At 33.7% G+C, this 17,851-nt stretch overlaps 1 protein-coding gene across 1 annotated transcript; it reads left to right on the forward strand.

Moving 5' to 3' along the window:
* The first annotated feature begins 5,080 nt into the window (after positions 1-5,080).
* On the forward strand, positions 5,081-17,003 carry LOC133182351 (microtubule-associated proteins 1A/1B light chain 3C-like). Its single transcript, XM_061317163.1, has 4 exons — positions 5,081-5,241; positions 11,524-11,579; positions 12,411-12,517; positions 13,366-17,003. Exons 1-4 carry the CDS (start codon positions 5,187-5,189, stop codon positions 13,529-13,531), a joined length of 384 nt encoding a protein of 127 aa, XP_061173147.1. The 5' UTR covers positions 5,081-5,186; the 3' UTR covers positions 13,532-17,003.
* The last annotated feature ends 848 nt before the right edge of the window (positions 17,004-17,851 follow it).

Below are 17,851 nucleotides of genomic sequence, written 5' to 3' on the forward strand. Positions count from 1 at the left end.
CACAAGGAATACACATGTAAATTATGAAAGCCCTAGCTCCAATCGATCAAAATTATAGACAAGTTTCAATTTTGTTGCGGACAAACAGACAGAGCAAAACGTCTCCGAATCTTATTCACCCTCAAAAAGGCATCTAACGTTGTTGGATTTCGTGGGGCATCGGAGTGCATTACATCTAAGCGCAATAACTCCGACTGCCTTGATGCGATCTATTTTCACAAAGCACCGGGTTTTTATTTCGATTAAAGTCGTTTGTACATCTTTTTAAATTCATTTCCTTTCGTATTCTTTTCAAATTCGTTTGTACCGTTATTTTAAACCGTTGTTTGATTTGGACATTCGTCACACATAAAGTGGTATATACCGCACTAACTATACTACATACGAGTATTGATACATGTGTCCTCTACAAAAATTTAGAATTTTTCAATTTAAATTTATATACAAATTTAAATTGAAAAATTCTAAATTTTTGTAGAGGACACATGTATATACACATAACACAAACAAAAAATATCATGCATGGACTGCTATCATATTTTTGGACTTTTTGAATAGAAATGATGAATTCTTTCTTTTCATCCTCTCCTTGTTTACTATACAAATATGAAAACTCTTAACCCCCCCCCCCCCTGCGCATAATGATTTGAACAAAAATGAGTTTTTTTTTCATAACATTTTTAAATACTGTTTCCGTATATTTTCCGTTTCAGATTTAATTTTGACCCACAAGTCTGTCCCCTTCTGACCCATGGGCTTGAAAATAATCTCATTCGGGACCTGAAGAAAACTTTCAATGACATTTATCTTTGTTTGACCCAGTCACCGTGGTCTTGTGAGGATGTAGCGAGGGATCAAACTAAGGAAAAGATGATCTTAGAAACCCCCCCATCCCAAACCCTGAAAGAAGAGTCATTAAAACAATAAAGAGAGAGAGAGAGAGATGAAAGAAATCGACTTGTCGCCTCCTTCCTCCAACACACGTAACCAAAACCTTATCATAACCGGAGGCAGGGTCCCGAATGACATTGGACCGATCATGCATTTTGTTCATATAACCCGGGATCTCTGGCTATGCAAGTGAGAGGACACACCAAGTGGAATAACTCATAATCTTTGAGCTTGGTCGGAGTGACCCAAGTCAACTTTTTATTTTTACGAAATGACTCTGGAATATTACAATTCCAAAGTCCTTCAAGATCTGAGGACCTTTCCTCTCCAGAGCGGCTCACAGGTGTTAGGGAGTGGCTCTGTTGCCCAACCTGTATACAATGTAAGCAGAGACAGACATAATCCAGTGTCCGACTTTTATTAAATTAAACAATCCATTTCTTTCTATTAATGATGACAAGAAATAATTTTACACAAGATAATAAACATTATAATAAACATTACTACTTATAATATAAAATATTTTAACCTGTAAATAAAATTAGCCTTCTGAAAATTTTATTAATTTTCATAAAAACGCGCAAGTCTACAAAATGATCTCACCTGTATAAAATGTAAGCAGAGACAGACACAATCCAGTTTCCGACTGAACTGTGTCCGCCCGGCCGCTCATTTTATACCAGGTGTACCCTTGTAGCTTTACATCTCCATATTTGTAACTCCTTCGAAATTTGCAATAATTACTTTAAATTTTAATTTTAATTACCATTATTCTGTCCTCCAACACCCTTTAATTTTCTAATGCACTTTAAAAATCATTTTCTATCTTTTGCGTAATCTTTAAATTTTAATTGATGTAGCTAATTTATACCAACAACTGACCTCTGGTCACTTTAAAACTATTGGTTGCTCCTTCCTCCTAACCAAATATATCATATGACAAACAACTTAAACAACCGCATTCCAAGAAATTTTCTTGGAATCGTATAGGTGAAAAGGTCAAACCCTTAGTGGTCATCATCTCTCATTATTTTTATTTATAGAATTAGCATCTGTTATCTCTCTTGGCACAATACACAAAATTATTTTACTTTCTTATTTTTATGCAATTTTTGTTACGATACACGCACAAAAGAGGTTTTTTCGAGTTTTGAGAAATTGCTTACTTTTTTAGTCAAAACAACTCTGAGATGGATTTTAGTGGGTATCCCCCCCCCCCCCCATCAAACCGCATAATTTCTGGATATCTGCGCTTGAGATCTGGTCGTTTTTAAGATAATATCTTATTAGCTCGCTTGAGCTAAAATCTCAAACGAGCTTTTCTGATCAAAATTTTGTCTGTCATCTGTGCGTCCGTCTGTAAACTTTTCACATTTTTTCACTTCTCCAGAACCACAGGGCCAATTTTAAGCAAACTTGCCACTAAGCGTCTTTAGGTAAAGGGGATCTAAGTTTGTTCAAACGAAGGGCCACACTCTCTTTCAGAGGGAAATAATTAAAAATTAGTGAAAATTTGGTCGCATCACATGAAAATCTTCTCAAGAACTGCTGGGCCAAAAAAAAAAAAGCTGAAACGTACTTGAAACCTTCATACTTAGTGTAGATACAAATGTTTTTTTTGTTTGTTTTTTTTAAATTATGACCTTGGGGGTTGGTGGGGCGACAATAGGGGGACAAAGATCTTCACAGGAATACTAGTTTATAGGAAAAAATCTTCGCAAGAATAGAAATGTCATGATTAGACATATTGATTTGATGCATCCTCGGGTATTGTAGATTCAAGTTGTTAAGTCATGATCCCCAGGGGTAGGGTGAGGCCATAATAGGAATCAAACTTTAACAGAGGAATATATAGTTTAAAGTTTAAAAAAATCTTCTCAAGAACAGCAAAGCTATGATATATATATATATATATATATATATATATATATATATATATATATATATATATATATATATATATATATATATATATGGAAGCATCTTCAGGTAGTGTAGACTCAAGTATTTCCAAATCATGACCCCAAGGGGTGGGTTTGGGCCACAGAACAGCAAAGCCATGATTAGTCATAATGATATGAAAGCATCCTCATGTAGAGTAGATTTAGGTATTTTCAAATCATGACCTCTTGGGGTAGGTTTGGGCCTCATGGGTGATCAAAGTTTCACATAGGAATGTATAGTAGAAAAAAATCTGCTGATGAAGAACAGCAGTCATATTGACTCAGGTGAGCGTTGTGGCCTATGAGCCTCTTGTTTCGATTACCTCAAAACCTGGGAGGAGCATGATTTGAACAAACTTAAATCTACACTTACTGAAGTTACTTCCATATCTATTGAACTAATCAGTTCTTTAAAAGATTTTATAGATTTTCTATTATACAATCCTATCTAAAAGTTTGATCTTCTTGTGACCTTCTATTGTGCGCCCCACTCTACCCCCGGGAGTCAAAAATTGAACAAACTTCATTCTATAAGTAGTTACCTGATGATGAAAAACTTCCATACTAATACAATCAATATGGCTGTGCTGTTCTTAAGGAGTAGATTTTTAAAGATTTTTTTCTATATTAAAATTTCTATATAAATCTTTGATCGCTCTGACATTTTGGCCCTACTCTATCCCAGGCGGTCATGATTTGAACAAGCATTCTGAGAGTATTGCATTAGCAATACTAGTCCCCTACCGGCAAATATAATCTGGTTCCCGTTAAGAATTGAAAATGCCATAGTTCCGTCAAAATTCAATGAAGCGGGACGAAATGCAAACTTGATCTATAACTAATCAAGTGAAAGTCATATACCAAACATCAGCTCAATATCTGAAAGCGTTTAGAAGAAAATTGCGGAAAACCCTTAAAAATTGAAAAGGACGTAATTCCGTCAAAAATCAATGAAGCGGAACGAAGTGCAAACTTGATCTGTTACTCATCAAGATACACTCACATACCAAAACTCAGCTCAATATCTGCAAGCGTTTAGGAAAAAAGTGCGGAAAACCAAGTGGGACAGACTGACAGACAGACAGAGGGACAGACAGACGGACGAACAGACTCAGAGGAATCCTATAGTCCCCTCCGGTTTCACCGGTAGGGGACTAACAAACAAGAATCTACACTACTTGAAGATGCTCCCATATTAAGACCAATCATTGTCATGCTATTCTTGGGAAGTTTTTAACCCACCCCCTATATATTCCTGTTTAAAACTTTAATCGCCCTTTAATGGCCCTACCCTAGCCCCGGATTTCATGATTTAAATAAACTTGAAGCTACACTACCTGAGGATGCTTCCATATAAATATGAATAATCATGACTTTGCTGTTCTTGAGAAGAAGAAAGATTTTTTTTCCTAATAAGAGATATATAGCTTGATCGCCCATTGTGACCCCACCCTAGCCCCGGGGGTAATTAATTCAACAAATTTCAATCTTCACTACATGAGAATGTTTTCATATAAATATAATTAATCAGGGCTTTGTTCATCTTGAAAAGAACTTTTTTTTTCAATATTTTACCTAAATATTTCCATGTAAAACTTTAATCGCCCATTGTGGCCCTGCCATATCCCCGGGCTTATGGTTTAAACAAACTTGAATCTACACTATGTAATAAGGTTTTAACATAAGTTCTATTTTTTTCTAGTCTAGTTTTTATTGAGGAGATTAAAGATGCCATTAATTTTTCACTAATTTTTAACCATCTGCCCTTGAAACAGGGGGCACTTCCTGTGTACAAACTTTTAAAAATCACCTTCGCCCAAGGATGCTTTGACAAATTGTTGAAATTGGCCCAGTGGCTCTTGAGAATTAAGACGTCGAAAATGTGAAAAGTTTATGGACGACACACGCCAGACGGACATCGAACTATCTTAGATTAGAAAAGCTCACCTGATCCAAGGGCTAACTAGTATGAGCTAAAAACTTATTTATCATATATAGCTAGACCTTTTTTATTTAATATTTGAATGACTTCAACATTATATTACACCAGAAGCTATCAAAATGATTCTTTTTTTATTTATATATATTTATTATTATTATTATTATTATTATTGGCTCAGAAGAGCGGAAACTCCTCCTCCACTCTCCCTTTTCAAGAAGCGTGCTTTGATTTGAGTTTTCGCGGGAAATCCTCATCTTCGTGTTCGGAACACCTCTTACCTTACTAATGATTTATATCGTCGACGTCATTTGTTTGCGCCATTTCTGATAGGAACAGAGTGTCAAACAGTAGTTAGCGTAAGGTCTGATCATTGACATCGTCTCTGCATGTAAAAGGTATTAACGGTGACAATGCCAGAGAAAAATGGAGATACGTATAAAACTTTTAAGCAGAGGAAAAGTTTTGGTAAGAATTTTTTGTCTGTGTCATATGTCCCATCATCACCTGTTGAACATTGTTGAACGTTGTGTCAAATCAAATGGTCTCATATGGTTTGGCGATTTTAATATGTTTATATGTAGGTAACTGGCACATAAGATATTTATTTATATTCGTAGATCAATACATGTAGTGCATTTCAATACTGTATGTATCGATACTTGGCCGTTCTGGCGTTCAGCTATAAGTGGTATCCAGTTAATTGTAGTAAATTATTAACAAATTCAAAGCAAACATTTTAGAATAAATTGGGACAAAAATCCTTTAAAACGCAGTAAACAATAATAGACCTACAGCATAATTCATGGCGAGATTTGCAAATGAAGTGTCGCACGCATTCTAATATGACTGATGAATATGTATTTTGATGAAAAACCAATTTAAATTGTTAAGAGAGTAATAATTATAAGTCTGCTTATGTTGAAGGGTTTTGACTATATAGTCTTTTTTTTAATAAATAAATAATAAATTGCTTAATTTATCAAACTATAGATTCTTTTTGGTATGTCTTAAATTATTCAGAGGAGTGGACAGTATCACTATTCCCATGGTCTCGTCTACATTAACTAAAAAATTGATTTATTTTGTTAATGCATTGAGAAAAAGGTATATTAATGTGAAAGATTAATCAGACAAATTAGTATCAATCGCCTGAAGCGTAATGTTGACCTTGACTCAGGTACATAATGTCATGTGACATATCCTAAATTTAAGCCTAATGTACACCTAGTAGAAGCAAGGACACATTTACTGTACAACATGCAGCGTACATGTACATATCTCAAACTGTGTGAATTATCCCTAGTATCTTAAACAAATAAGTCATCATCATTGATTTATCTGCACATGTATAAAAAATAGGTCACAAGTGATGTTCATTGTCTATACCTATACAGCTCAAATACAGCACTCACTCAAGTATACTACTTTCAAGCATGTTGCTGATTAAGATATCCAGCATAATTTGTTTTTGTTTCTGTGGATTTTTTTTTGAAAGTGATTTAAAGGAAAAAAAGCTAAACAGGCAAAAAAAGAAATAGGCATTCTTATTGTAACATGATTCAAAATTTCCTTGGAGATTCATTGTGAAAAATTTTGTATGAAACATAGATTATCCAGATTGAATATTTATGACTTTCTCAATGATTTTAATTTTGTTGTCTTTCTAATTCTCTCCATGCTTTGATTTGTTGTTTCCTGTTGTCATATTTGCATAGCTAAAGAATGTGAAGAAAAAGTTGAGACAGATACTGTCACTGACATCAAGAAATGCTTAAAATTGAATTATAATAAATCCTGTGAGTTTTAAAATGAATGGATAGATGGAAGGGGTGAGTCATGACTCAGTTACGAAGATATTGAGATGAAGTTTTTATATCTACTTACATCAGACTACATCCATTTGTAAAACAAAAACAGTTTTATTATAGGATCAGATATCTTTGCATAGGTGCAGTTGTGTCCCATGACAATAAATTGACAGAACAGAATGATTCATAGAAATTTAATTCCTAAAATTAAAAATGAGCCCTCCTGATTAAATCTAAAGGAATGAAACAAAACTCTGTCCCTTTATTATTCACACTTTTAAAGGGGGGGGGGGCTAGTAAAAAGTACATGTAATAGTGATTCAGGCTAGTAATAGTTTGCCAATACTAGCCCGACTGGGATAGTGTTGAAAAAAGTTTTAGGTGTGCACTGTCACAGTAATAAATTAGAAGTGTATAGATTAACTTTATTTATTATTATACAGTTGAACTTCGCTATCTCGAATACCATTGATATGTCGAAGTAATTTGGAAGTCCCAACCACTTATTCTTTTTTAAAGTATTTTACCATCGATATCTTGAATCCTACAATATCTCGAAGTTTTTTCTCAATCCCATGGAGTTCGAGAAAATGAGGTTTGGCTTAATTATTTTTATTTTAGGAGTAGGGTGGTGGTGATATATTTTAATTTAAATAATTTTTTTTTTTTAGCATTTTCTATTTTATTAGCCACCTTGAACATTTTAAGTATTCTCTTAACATAGTTGTGATATCTGGTTAATGCTTATGTTATTATGGACTTCAAAATGTTCAAAGTCACAGATTGTACAGGAAATTAGGCCAACAATAAAAAATGTTTGATGTACTCCAACCGACCCATCAAAACTGCCCCTACCCAATCATTTTTTTAGTACTTTAATTTTTTTGATTTTTTTTAATGGGAAAATACATATTGTCTAACTTGCTTAGGTTCCATATGTCTTTTTTTGGTTTTGCTGCATTTGACAAACATATAAACTATGTTGATGAGGATTAGATAAGATTCATGGTAAATCTCTGATTGTCTTAACATTTAATTATCATGGTGTTAGATAATTCCAAAAGTTAAAAAAAAAAAAAAAAAAAAAAACCTACCTACCCACCCACCCACCTTGAAAAATTTGGGTCAGAGTACATCGAACAAAAAATTTTTAATGATGGCCTTATGATGTAATTTTGAGAGCATGTATAGGTTTAATAGAGAACTACTCTGTATGGACTCCAATTGTCATTTTTGTAATGAGCTAACATAATTTATTGTAGCAACTGAATTTCTATTTCTCTTTGTTAAGTGGTTTAGATATTAGGGGGCAGTGTCCTGTTGACATTTTGTAATTTGAAGGATGTTTACATTTTGACACATATATAGGGTCATGTTCTTTAAGGTCATTATTCTTTAGATCAGGGTACAATAATTGATACCTGCTTTATTAGTGGCATCAAAAAACTTGAAGTTTAATGATTTGAAATCATACATGTTTGTTTCATCTCTAATATTAGATGATTAGTCATACACCATGTGGGTTATATTAAATTCTTAGTCTGCTACCCCCTGAGCTGATTATAATTCAAATTTGTGTGGGTATCTTTAAATAAAAAAATATGTAAATTCTACTTTAAAGCTTTATATTGCGTATCTTAGCTTAAAAATAAAAATACGAGATTGAGTGTAGATGAACATGATATTTGTTATTTATGTTCAAATTAAAATTTTCACCAATTTTGAACTTGAATAACCCCACGTTCCTATTGTTAAAGTAATTGACTTTAAACTGTGTCTGATATTTAAATGCGGAGCCGGTAAATAAATTGGTTATTGTTTTAAATTTCTAATATGTATGAAACAAGATTGATTTAAATTGTGTAATTTACAGGAAAGTCCTATCTTTATATAAAGTAATAAAACAAATAGAAAGATCTTTTTAATTTTAGGTAGTCTGAACTTATCAAAAATACGCCATATATGACTTTGAAGTAAAACTCTATCAATTTTTAGGTCACCTGAGTCACTCAGGTGACCTATTGCTATCTGTTTTCGTCCGTCGTCGTCCGTCGTGCGTCGTGTGTTAACATTTGAACATTTTCAGCTTCTTCTCTGAAACCGCTGAACCAATTTCAGCCAATTTTTGCATATGGCATCTATGTGTGATGGGGAACAAAATTTGTGAATTTCATGGTCCCTGCCCCCCTGGGGCCTGAGGGGTGGGGCTAAAACCATCAAAATTAATGCAATCTTTAAAAATCTTCTTCTTTACTCCTGGACATCAAGCAGTCAAACTGTTGACATGATTGTAATAAGCATTGAGCCCTGTACCAAAATTGTGAAATTCATGGCCCCAGGGTCAGGGGTTCTGGTGCTAGGGCGGGGCTATATAGATCATATAGTGAAAGTGCATTATTTCTTTGAAAATCTTCTTCTCTACTCCTGGGCATTATTGAAACAAATTGAATACATAGTTATGATAAGCAAGGGTGACTCTACCAAAATTGTGAAATTCTTGGCCCCAGGGTCAGGGGTTCTGGTGCTAGGGTGGGGCTATATAGATCGTATAGTGAAAGTGCATTATTTCTTTGAAAATCTTCTTCTCTACTCCTGGGTATTATTTTAACAAATTAGATACAGAGTTATGATCAGCAAGGGTGACTCTACCAAAATTGTGAAATTCATGGCCCCAGGGTCAGGGGTTCTGGTGCTAGGGGGGGGGGGGGGGGGTATATAGATCATATAGTGAAAGTGCATTATTTCTTTAAAAGTCTTCTTCTCTACTCCTTGGTATTATTGAAACAAATTAAATACATAGTTATGATAAGCAAGAGTGACTCTACCAAAATTGTGAAATTCATAGCCCCAGGGTCAGGGGTTCTGTTGCTGGGGGGGGGGGGTATATAGATCATATAGTGAAAGTGCATTATTTCTTTGAAAATCTTCTTCTCTACTCCTGGGTATTATTTAAACAAATTAAATACATTGTTATGATAAGCAAGAGAAACTCTACCAAAATTGTGAATTTCATGGCCCCTGGGTCAGGGGTTCTGATGCTAGGGTGGGGCTCTATTTATTATATAGTGAAAATGCATTAATGCTTTAAAAATCTTCTTCTCTGCTTCTGGGTATTATTTAAACAAACTAAGTACATTGTTATGATAAGCAAGGACACCTCTTCCAAAATTGTGAAATTCATGGCCCCAGGGACAGGGGTTCTTGTGCTAGGGTGGGGCTATATAGCTCCTACAGTGAAGGTGAATTATTTCTTTGAAAATCTTCTTCTCTGCCCCTGGGTACTATTTAAACAAACTAAGTACATTGTTATGATATGCAAGGATGCCTCTTCTAAAATTGTGAATTTCATGGCCCCAGGGTCAAGGGTTCTGGTCAAAAGGTGGGGGGGGGGGGGCTCTATTGATTATATAGTGAAAAATCAAAATTTCTTTGAAAATATTCTTTTCTGCTTCTGGTTAAAAAGCAAAGAAGCTAAGTTTATAGTTATGATGTGCAAGAGTGCTTCTTCCAGAGTAGTGAATTGCATGACCCCTTGGTCAGATGTGCTGGTATAAGGGTGGGGCTGTTGATTCTATTAAATAATCCTGTCTGCTCCTTAATGTTAAGCAGTTAAACAAAGTGATTACTTACGATGAGCAAACTTGAAACTTCTGGTCCCAGGGTGAGAGGCTCTGGTGTTTCTCGGTGGTGAAGGGGGGAGGGGGGGCTCTATTGATAATATAGTGAATCTGTAGTGAAAATGCATTATTTCTTTAAAAATCTTATCTGCACTTGGGCATATCAGAGGCAAAAAGTGTAAAAGTTGTAATAAGGAAGGGTATTTTTACCAGATTTTTGAACATCTGGACCATTTGGTCAAGTGTTCTGGTCCTAGCCAGGGCTCAATTAATTTGCATTCTACTGAAAGGAGTTATTCCCCTTTGCCATTTACTTTTGATAATTAATCATTGTAAATAATGTACTTGAAAATTAATAGAATAAGAGAATTATGCAAGAATTTTTATTGTGTAATACAAAAAGTATTTTCATAGTTTTAATGATCATGTGGACTTGTAAGTAATAGATAAATGAAAATGAGACAAAAATAACTTGTCTTATTAAATGTTCATCAAAGACCAAGAGAGGCCAATGTAAGAGATTACAACAAGGAATTAAAATAGTACAAAAGCACTGATAGTTTGTTAATATACTGTATGGTGATAGTGATAAATGGGGAACAGATTAGAACCTAATTTATGAACTGTTAATGAATAGTAGACTAATTATTTTGTTGATCCTGATCACCCTATTTTTCTTGCTTTTGGGCAACAAAGCTTCACCTTTCATTTCATTTTAATACTCTATGGATCCTCTAAATTGTTGTATTGTACTCAGGTGACCGTTAAGGCCCTTGGGCCTCTTGTTCTTACTTAAGAGACATTTTAAAGTATGAGAGGATTTTGAATGATGGCACTATTTAATTACATATTATTAATATATAAATTATGTCACTATTTATATAATTAATTAGACATATTTTTCTCAATCTTTAGAATCAATCTGTTTTCTTTTGGGGTACATACATGTATGAAAATATTAATTTTCTGTATTTGGACAAATGTTCCATACAGAGGAAAGTGATAGGAGGTCAGGGTTTAAATAAGTAACTTGTTAATAAATTTTAAATTTATTTTATTAAGGGGCATAACTTTTGGGGGGAAAAAATGATGTGTACACAAATATACTGGCAAGGGGTTTTGATTGAAAATTAACGTGTAAACAACTGCGTTTTTGATTATAGTAAGCTATATACAATAAATTGATTTTTTCTTAGTACTTAGGGAAGTCTTTTTGAAAATTGTTCTACTTTTATGTAGAAAGTATTGGTATGTTAATTTGCTCTTTTAGTTATTTTAGTTTCATTAAAGTTCATTAACTGCAGGTAAATTATTATTTTCAGCTGTGCGGAAGGAAGAGGTTGTAGGCATAAGATCAAAGTTCCCTACAAAAGTACCGGTATGTTATTGACGTTTTATTTTTTTTTCTCCTTTTTTGATTTTGACAGTAGAGTCTTGGAAAATTGATATGTCTTTTGTAATTAATTGAAGTGTGCTTCTGCTGATAAACATAACTGCATAAAGGCATTTGATTTTAAAACAATGAAATACTTTTCAGTGTAACAATTTGCATAAATACGACTAATATCCGATTTTCTTGTAGCACTATAGGTACTAAACAGTCCACTAGATTATGAGATAGCACCAATATTTTCTAAAAGTATTTTGTCTGCATCACAAACACATTATGACATTGGCAGTTTACTAAGAATATTGGCACTGGAAATTACAGTCTAAAAATAGATTTTGGTTTTAGGTTGTACATGCAATATTTCCCTTCAGTTAAGAAGTCAGTTAAAGGAAGTGTTCTGCCTTCTTTATTTTGTATAAAAAATATGAAACAAGTAATTAAGAAAATGCTATAAAATGGTCATGCATATCAGAAAAAAACCTTGTAATTGTTACAAAAGTACTGTTCCTGAAAACAGTGTTAAATAGATTACTTAGGTTTGCAAATATGTTTTTCTTAACAACTTGGTTTGATTCATCGTTGTCATGTGCAAAGAATATAAAAACAACAACTGTGGGAGAATGGTTTTCAGCCAGTATACACTGGGAATAAGACAGGCACCAGCCAGCTATAATCATATGAATCTGTCCACATTGTACTGGTTTTAGCTTGTTTAAATCTGTACACTTTGTGTGACACCGATAGTGGTTATCTAAGTCACTGTAATAATTAATCTCTGTGTGGTGGTATCTATTGACATTGTATTCTGTGTCTTTGTAGGTGATCGTAGAGAGATACTATAAGGAGCAGCATCTTCCGATGCTGGATAAAACAAAATTCCTCGTGCCTCAAGAGCTCTCCATGTCACAGTTTGCCTCTATTATTAGGTAGGCAATAAATCTGACTACACATGAATAAAATGCCCCTTTTATAAGTAAAAAAAAAATCCATTTACAACCCTGATTTTGATATACATTTAATATTTTGGGAAATTTGTAATGATATAGTAAACAGTTCTAGGAAAAATGATTAAGCAGTTAAGTAATTTACTCATTGGATTTTGAGAGTTATAATCTTGACTTTTCCATGTTCAAAATGAACAGTGGAGCATTTTAATTGAATCAGTATACATGTATGTACTCTATTATGCTTGCTGAATTGAAATGTTTCTGGATAGTGACAGCTGATTATATATATTTATTACATTTTCAACAGTGAAATACTGTGATTTATTTATTGAATAAAAGTGATATTCTCTCACAGTGTGAAAGGATACCAAAAATGTTATTCTCTCACAGTGTGAAAGGATATCAAAGTAAGTAAAAAATAATTTCTGGCCTGTCATAAGATAGAGATAGTAACTAAGCATCTTGATAGAGCTAAAACTGCAAATTTCTTCCTAAATATGTTGCTAAAATCCATGCTATGTAATGTTTTCAATCTGACACACAACTTCTAAGCTATGACGTCTCAACCGCTCAACTATGACGTCAAGCCTATGACACTGTGTTAAGAAAAGACAGAGGCAAAGGGAAAATGAAAGAAAATGTAATAAACAGAAAATTCAATGTTTTGTAGATAAATATGGAATTTATTTCACTCGTGAGACAGGATTTTTTTTGATATTTTCACTCGTGCTTCGCACTCGTGAAAATATCAAATAATCCTGTCCCACTCTTGAAATAAATTCCATATTCATCTACAAAACATTGAATATCCTCTATATATTTTCCAGGAATCGTATGTCACTGAACTCGAATCAAGCATTTTATCTCATAGTGAACAACAAAAGTATTTCAAGCATGTCAATGACACTGGCGGAAGTTTACAGAGATGAAAAAGATGATGATGGCTTCCTTTACATGACTTATGCATCTCAAGAAATGTTCGGAGGGTGTTGATATTATAGTGCAATGTTGTGATTGGGCAATAAGTTATTGATCATTTGATCAGATCTTGGAATTTGCCTCTGAATCAGAATTTTCAGAGTATTGGAGCCAGTGCCATGGAATTAGTTGATACACTGTGTCATTGAAATAAAAGTGGATTCATATGATTATTTGTCATCCTCAACAATTCATCGTAATGATTTTGTTGCCATGCTGATTTATTCATAATTATATATATAATGTATCTATATTTTATTTCATTCTTCTGTTTGAACAACTTAAGTACATTTGAACCTATGTCAAACACCTCATTGTTTCTTTTGTATTATTCATTTTGCAGAAGCAATAATTTTTCTAAGAACACATTTTTAGAATGGAACAAATGCAAAGCTAAATGATTTTTGCAAGAATTGACATTTGTTTTTTAATTTGCAACACATCTATACAAAATGTTTCAATTTTTTGCATGTCGGATAATGCCTTGTAGTTTCAGTAGGTTATGTAAGGTCTTCCACAGCATCTTGCAGTTTTGCAAAGAGTTGCTTCCCCTTTAAGTTAAAATTTTGTGTAAAACTATTAAGAAATTAGACATCCGGGTTTGTATTGCATGTTGTGAACATATCGATTTATACTTAGTTGGATTAATCTTATCCTTAGCTGTCATGTCTAGGTTTATTTTGCTTTGACAAACTTCGAACTCTTGAATCTCACTTGAAAATATCTCAGAGTTTATTTGTATTAAATGCAACTGGATACTGGCAATTACTGTGCCTTTAACATTTGAGTCTTTGAAAGAATTATAAGTACAGTGTAGTGTGAACTTGGATGGATAGTTTACATGTATGTTGTTTTTATTTACAATTAAAGGCTCATGTGAGCTTTTCTGATCGAAATTTCTCCGCTCTATTTGTCATTGTTGTAAACATTTCTCATTTTTATCTTTTTCTCCAGAACCCCTGTTCCAATTTCAACCAAATTTGGCACAAAGTATCCTTCGGTAAAGGGGATTCAAATTTATTCAAATGAAGTGACACACTATCTTCCAAGGCAAGATAATTAAGAAATAGTGAAAAATGGATGGGGTCATTTAAAAATCCTCTTCTCAAGAACCACTGAGCCAGAAAAGATGAAACTTATGTGAAAACTTCCTGGGGTGGTGTAGATTCAAGTTTGTCCAAATCATTATCTCCGGGGGTAGGGTGGTGACACTATAGACAATCAAAGTTTTTCATAGGAATACATAGGAAAGTCTTTAAAATTCTTCTCAAGAAGAGTAAAGCAATAATTAGTCACATTTATACTGATGCATCTTCAGGTAGTGTAGATTCTAAATTGTTCAAATCATGACCTCCAGGGGTGGGATGGGGCCACAATGGCCAATCAAAGTTTTACATAAGAATAATATATAGGAAAAATCTTTTAAAGTCTTCTTCAGAACAGCAAAGCCATGATTATTCATATATGTATAGAAGCATCCTCAGACTCAAGTTTCTTTAAATCATGATACCTAGGGGTAGGGAGGGGCTGGAGGTAAGATGGGGCCACAATAGATTGTCTAAATTTTACATAGGAATATATTGGACTCTGGTGAGCTTTGTAGCCCATAAACCTTTTATTTACTAAGGTATCGGTACATTATTGTGATAGACTTGTTTTGTGATACCTTTAAAAAAAACTTTTGTTTTGTTCAGATAGGGATATTTGAGTAAGGCTATATGTAAAGTTGAAATGTGCAGGATTCAAACTTTTGTAAACCTTTTTGGTCTGTTTCTAGTCTAAGATGATAAATGAATTTGACTATGATGAACATGATGAAACTAAGACTCCACAGTCTTAGCAATAATGTAAAATTTTGTGTATTCATTGGTTGCAAGTAATTACCATGTTCATGCTGTTCATAGCTCAGTTAAAGGACTTGCACCTGGATACTTGTTCAACATTCCTACATAATTGCTTCGTAAGGTCCATATCTAAAACTGTTTAATGCTCAATTTTGTTATAGTTTAATTTTGCTCCATCGTCGGAAACCCACGGCCGAGATTGGCCATATGGCTCCCGAGGATGATTTTGCTCCAAGTTCTAGAGGTGAACATTACAACTAAGGGATACCCACACACCTCAATATTGTTGTGAGTTGTTGAATTATGAACTGGATAATGAATTATGTATATAATGAAGTAATATGGACTGTACTTTCAGTCTCTCTGTGTGCAGTGTCCATGTTTTATTTTATTGTGCCTTAACACATATTGCATATGTCAAGGGTTTGTTTAAATTCCACAATCTTTGAACAGAGGAAGAAAAAAAATTGTATTAAGGGCAGAAGCTAGTGAGTGTGATAGGTTTTTTTTCACAAAGAACAGATTGAGATGTATGTTCTCAATTTATATTGTGGATGTTGTGCAATACAGAATTCTTTGCAATTTATTTATGTATTTTGCCATTATTGAGCCATCATCATATACCCACAGGTGATCTCATTTTTTAGTCATCACCCGTGGGCAAACTTGCCGAAATATTGTCTTATGTAATTAATATCATTAATGGGTCGTTTGATTGGCTGCTGCACAGAATCGCGATGGCAAGTCAATGAATCACAGTTAACATTACATATGTACGTTTGGCAATGACAAATGCTTTTCCATAGTTAACACACCAATTGCAAACAAATCCACTCGCCAACCAGTTTGAAAAAGGTACTCTTATATCATTCCTGAATGGTATTTAATGCCAGTGACATGTACAATGTGTCTTTTATAGTTTTAAAATTTTTACTGCGTCACGATATTACCATAAATAGCAAACTTATAAACATATTTTCAAAATTGAAGAGTTCCAACTTTCTGATTGTTTGTCTATATAAGCAACAAATTTGCATTATAAACGACAATACTTCAGCGAGTTTGCCCACGGCTGATAAGTGAAAGACGAGATCCCCTGTGGGTATCTGACAATGACATTATTGAGTACTGTTACAAAATATTTTGCAGTCTCTATATTGCTTGAATTGAACAAATTCTTGCTACCAAATATGCTTATTTTAGAGTAGTTTCTATGTACTCATGGTGGTGAGATAGATTTTTTGAAAAACTCTGAAATCTCCAAACTGTACCAGAAATCCAATTTATAGCAAAGAAAGACATGCTAATTAGGAATTCCTTCTCAAATGGGAAATCTGAACAATTGTAAAATATTTCATGTAGATATAGTTTTGCTGCCCATGGTGCACTATATCTCATTTGACTATTGAGAAAGGCTATTGTATTATTACAGGAAAAAAACTGTGGCATTTAAGATATTATAATCATAGCACCACTCATGTAAAGGCATTAGTGATGTTTGTGCTCCTTGTTTGTCTGTGATAAATATTAATTTATGAATTCAACTTATTCTGCCTGTAGATGGTGAAAGGTATTTCTCGTATAGAAAAAGAATGTGATTGTTCAAAACTAAATGTAATAAACTGTATCTAAATACTTAACAAGATCGTTTTAGTCTTTTTTCCCCCCGCTAAACTATGAAAGGTTTATTATGCAATTTCAATGAACATATAGAAAATTTTAGCAGGATGCATACAGTTTTATCACAAGGTTATTTTCTAAATGTGCACCAGATTGAAATTTGTTTATAAAGAAGAAAAAAAATCTTTGCTCATATCAAAGTAGAGCAGTAAGGCTTCATAAAGAGCATTTTTATCTTACCTCAACAAAGTTATGTAATACCCTTGGCGTCGGTGCCACAGGTTAAAGTTTTTGGAGCAGATTTCTTCAAGTACTTTTATGCCCTATATTAATCAGAGATGCATGGAGGATGCTTCTAGTATGTTTTATTGTACCAGTCAAGGTTTCAGATGCTGCAATTTTAACGAAAGAATGACCAGGTTTATGTTTTTGAAGTAGGTTAAAGTCTTTGGAGCAAGTTAAAGTTTTTGAAGCAGGTCTCGTTTCCAAGTAACTATAAGCTCTATATTGACCAAACTTTACTGGATGATACATCTAAGGATGTACAATACTGGAGTTGCTTCAGATGCTGGATATGACCTTCATTTTCCAGATGAGTGCCCAGGTTAAAGTTTTTAGAGCAGGTCCATTACCAAGAAACTATAAGGCCTATTTGAACCAAACTTGCATGGATGATGCATCAAGGGGGTGAACACTCTTAAAATTTCTTCAGATACTGGATTTGAATGACATTTTCTGGATGAGTGACTAGTTTAAAGTTCTTAGATAAGACCATTCCCAAGTATCACATCTAGTCACTCTGCATGTAAGAACTTGTTTATGTATTTTATTTTTAGCTCTTCTTACACAAAAGGATGAGGATATGTTGTAG

This window comes from Saccostrea echinata, unplaced genomic scaffold (assembly GCF_033153115.1).
Source record: "Saccostrea echinata isolate AGI-Se365-2 ecotype Australia unplaced genomic scaffold, CSIRO_AGI_Sech_v1 ptg000009l, whole genome shotgun sequence".
In the NCBI taxonomy this organism is placed as follows: Eukaryota; Metazoa; Mollusca; class Bivalvia; order Ostreida; family Ostreidae; genus Saccostrea; species Saccostrea echinata.

What these genes read in the sequence shown, in the direction of transcription:
- LOC133182351 (XM_061317163.1), top strand. Translation starts at nt 5,187, where the DNA reads ATGCCAGAGAAAAATGGAGATACGTATAAAACTTTTAAGCAGAGGAAA. An exon ending in TAAGCAGAGGAAAAGTTTTG is followed by an intron (nt 5,242 to 11,523) that starts GTAAGAATTTTT and finishes TATTATTTTCAG; the next exon opens with CTGTGCGGAAGGAAGAGGTT. An exon ending in CAGTTTGCCTCTATTATTAG is followed by an intron (nt 12,518 to 13,365) that starts GTAGGCAATAAA and finishes TATATTTTCCAG; the next exon opens with GAATCGTATGTCACTGAACT.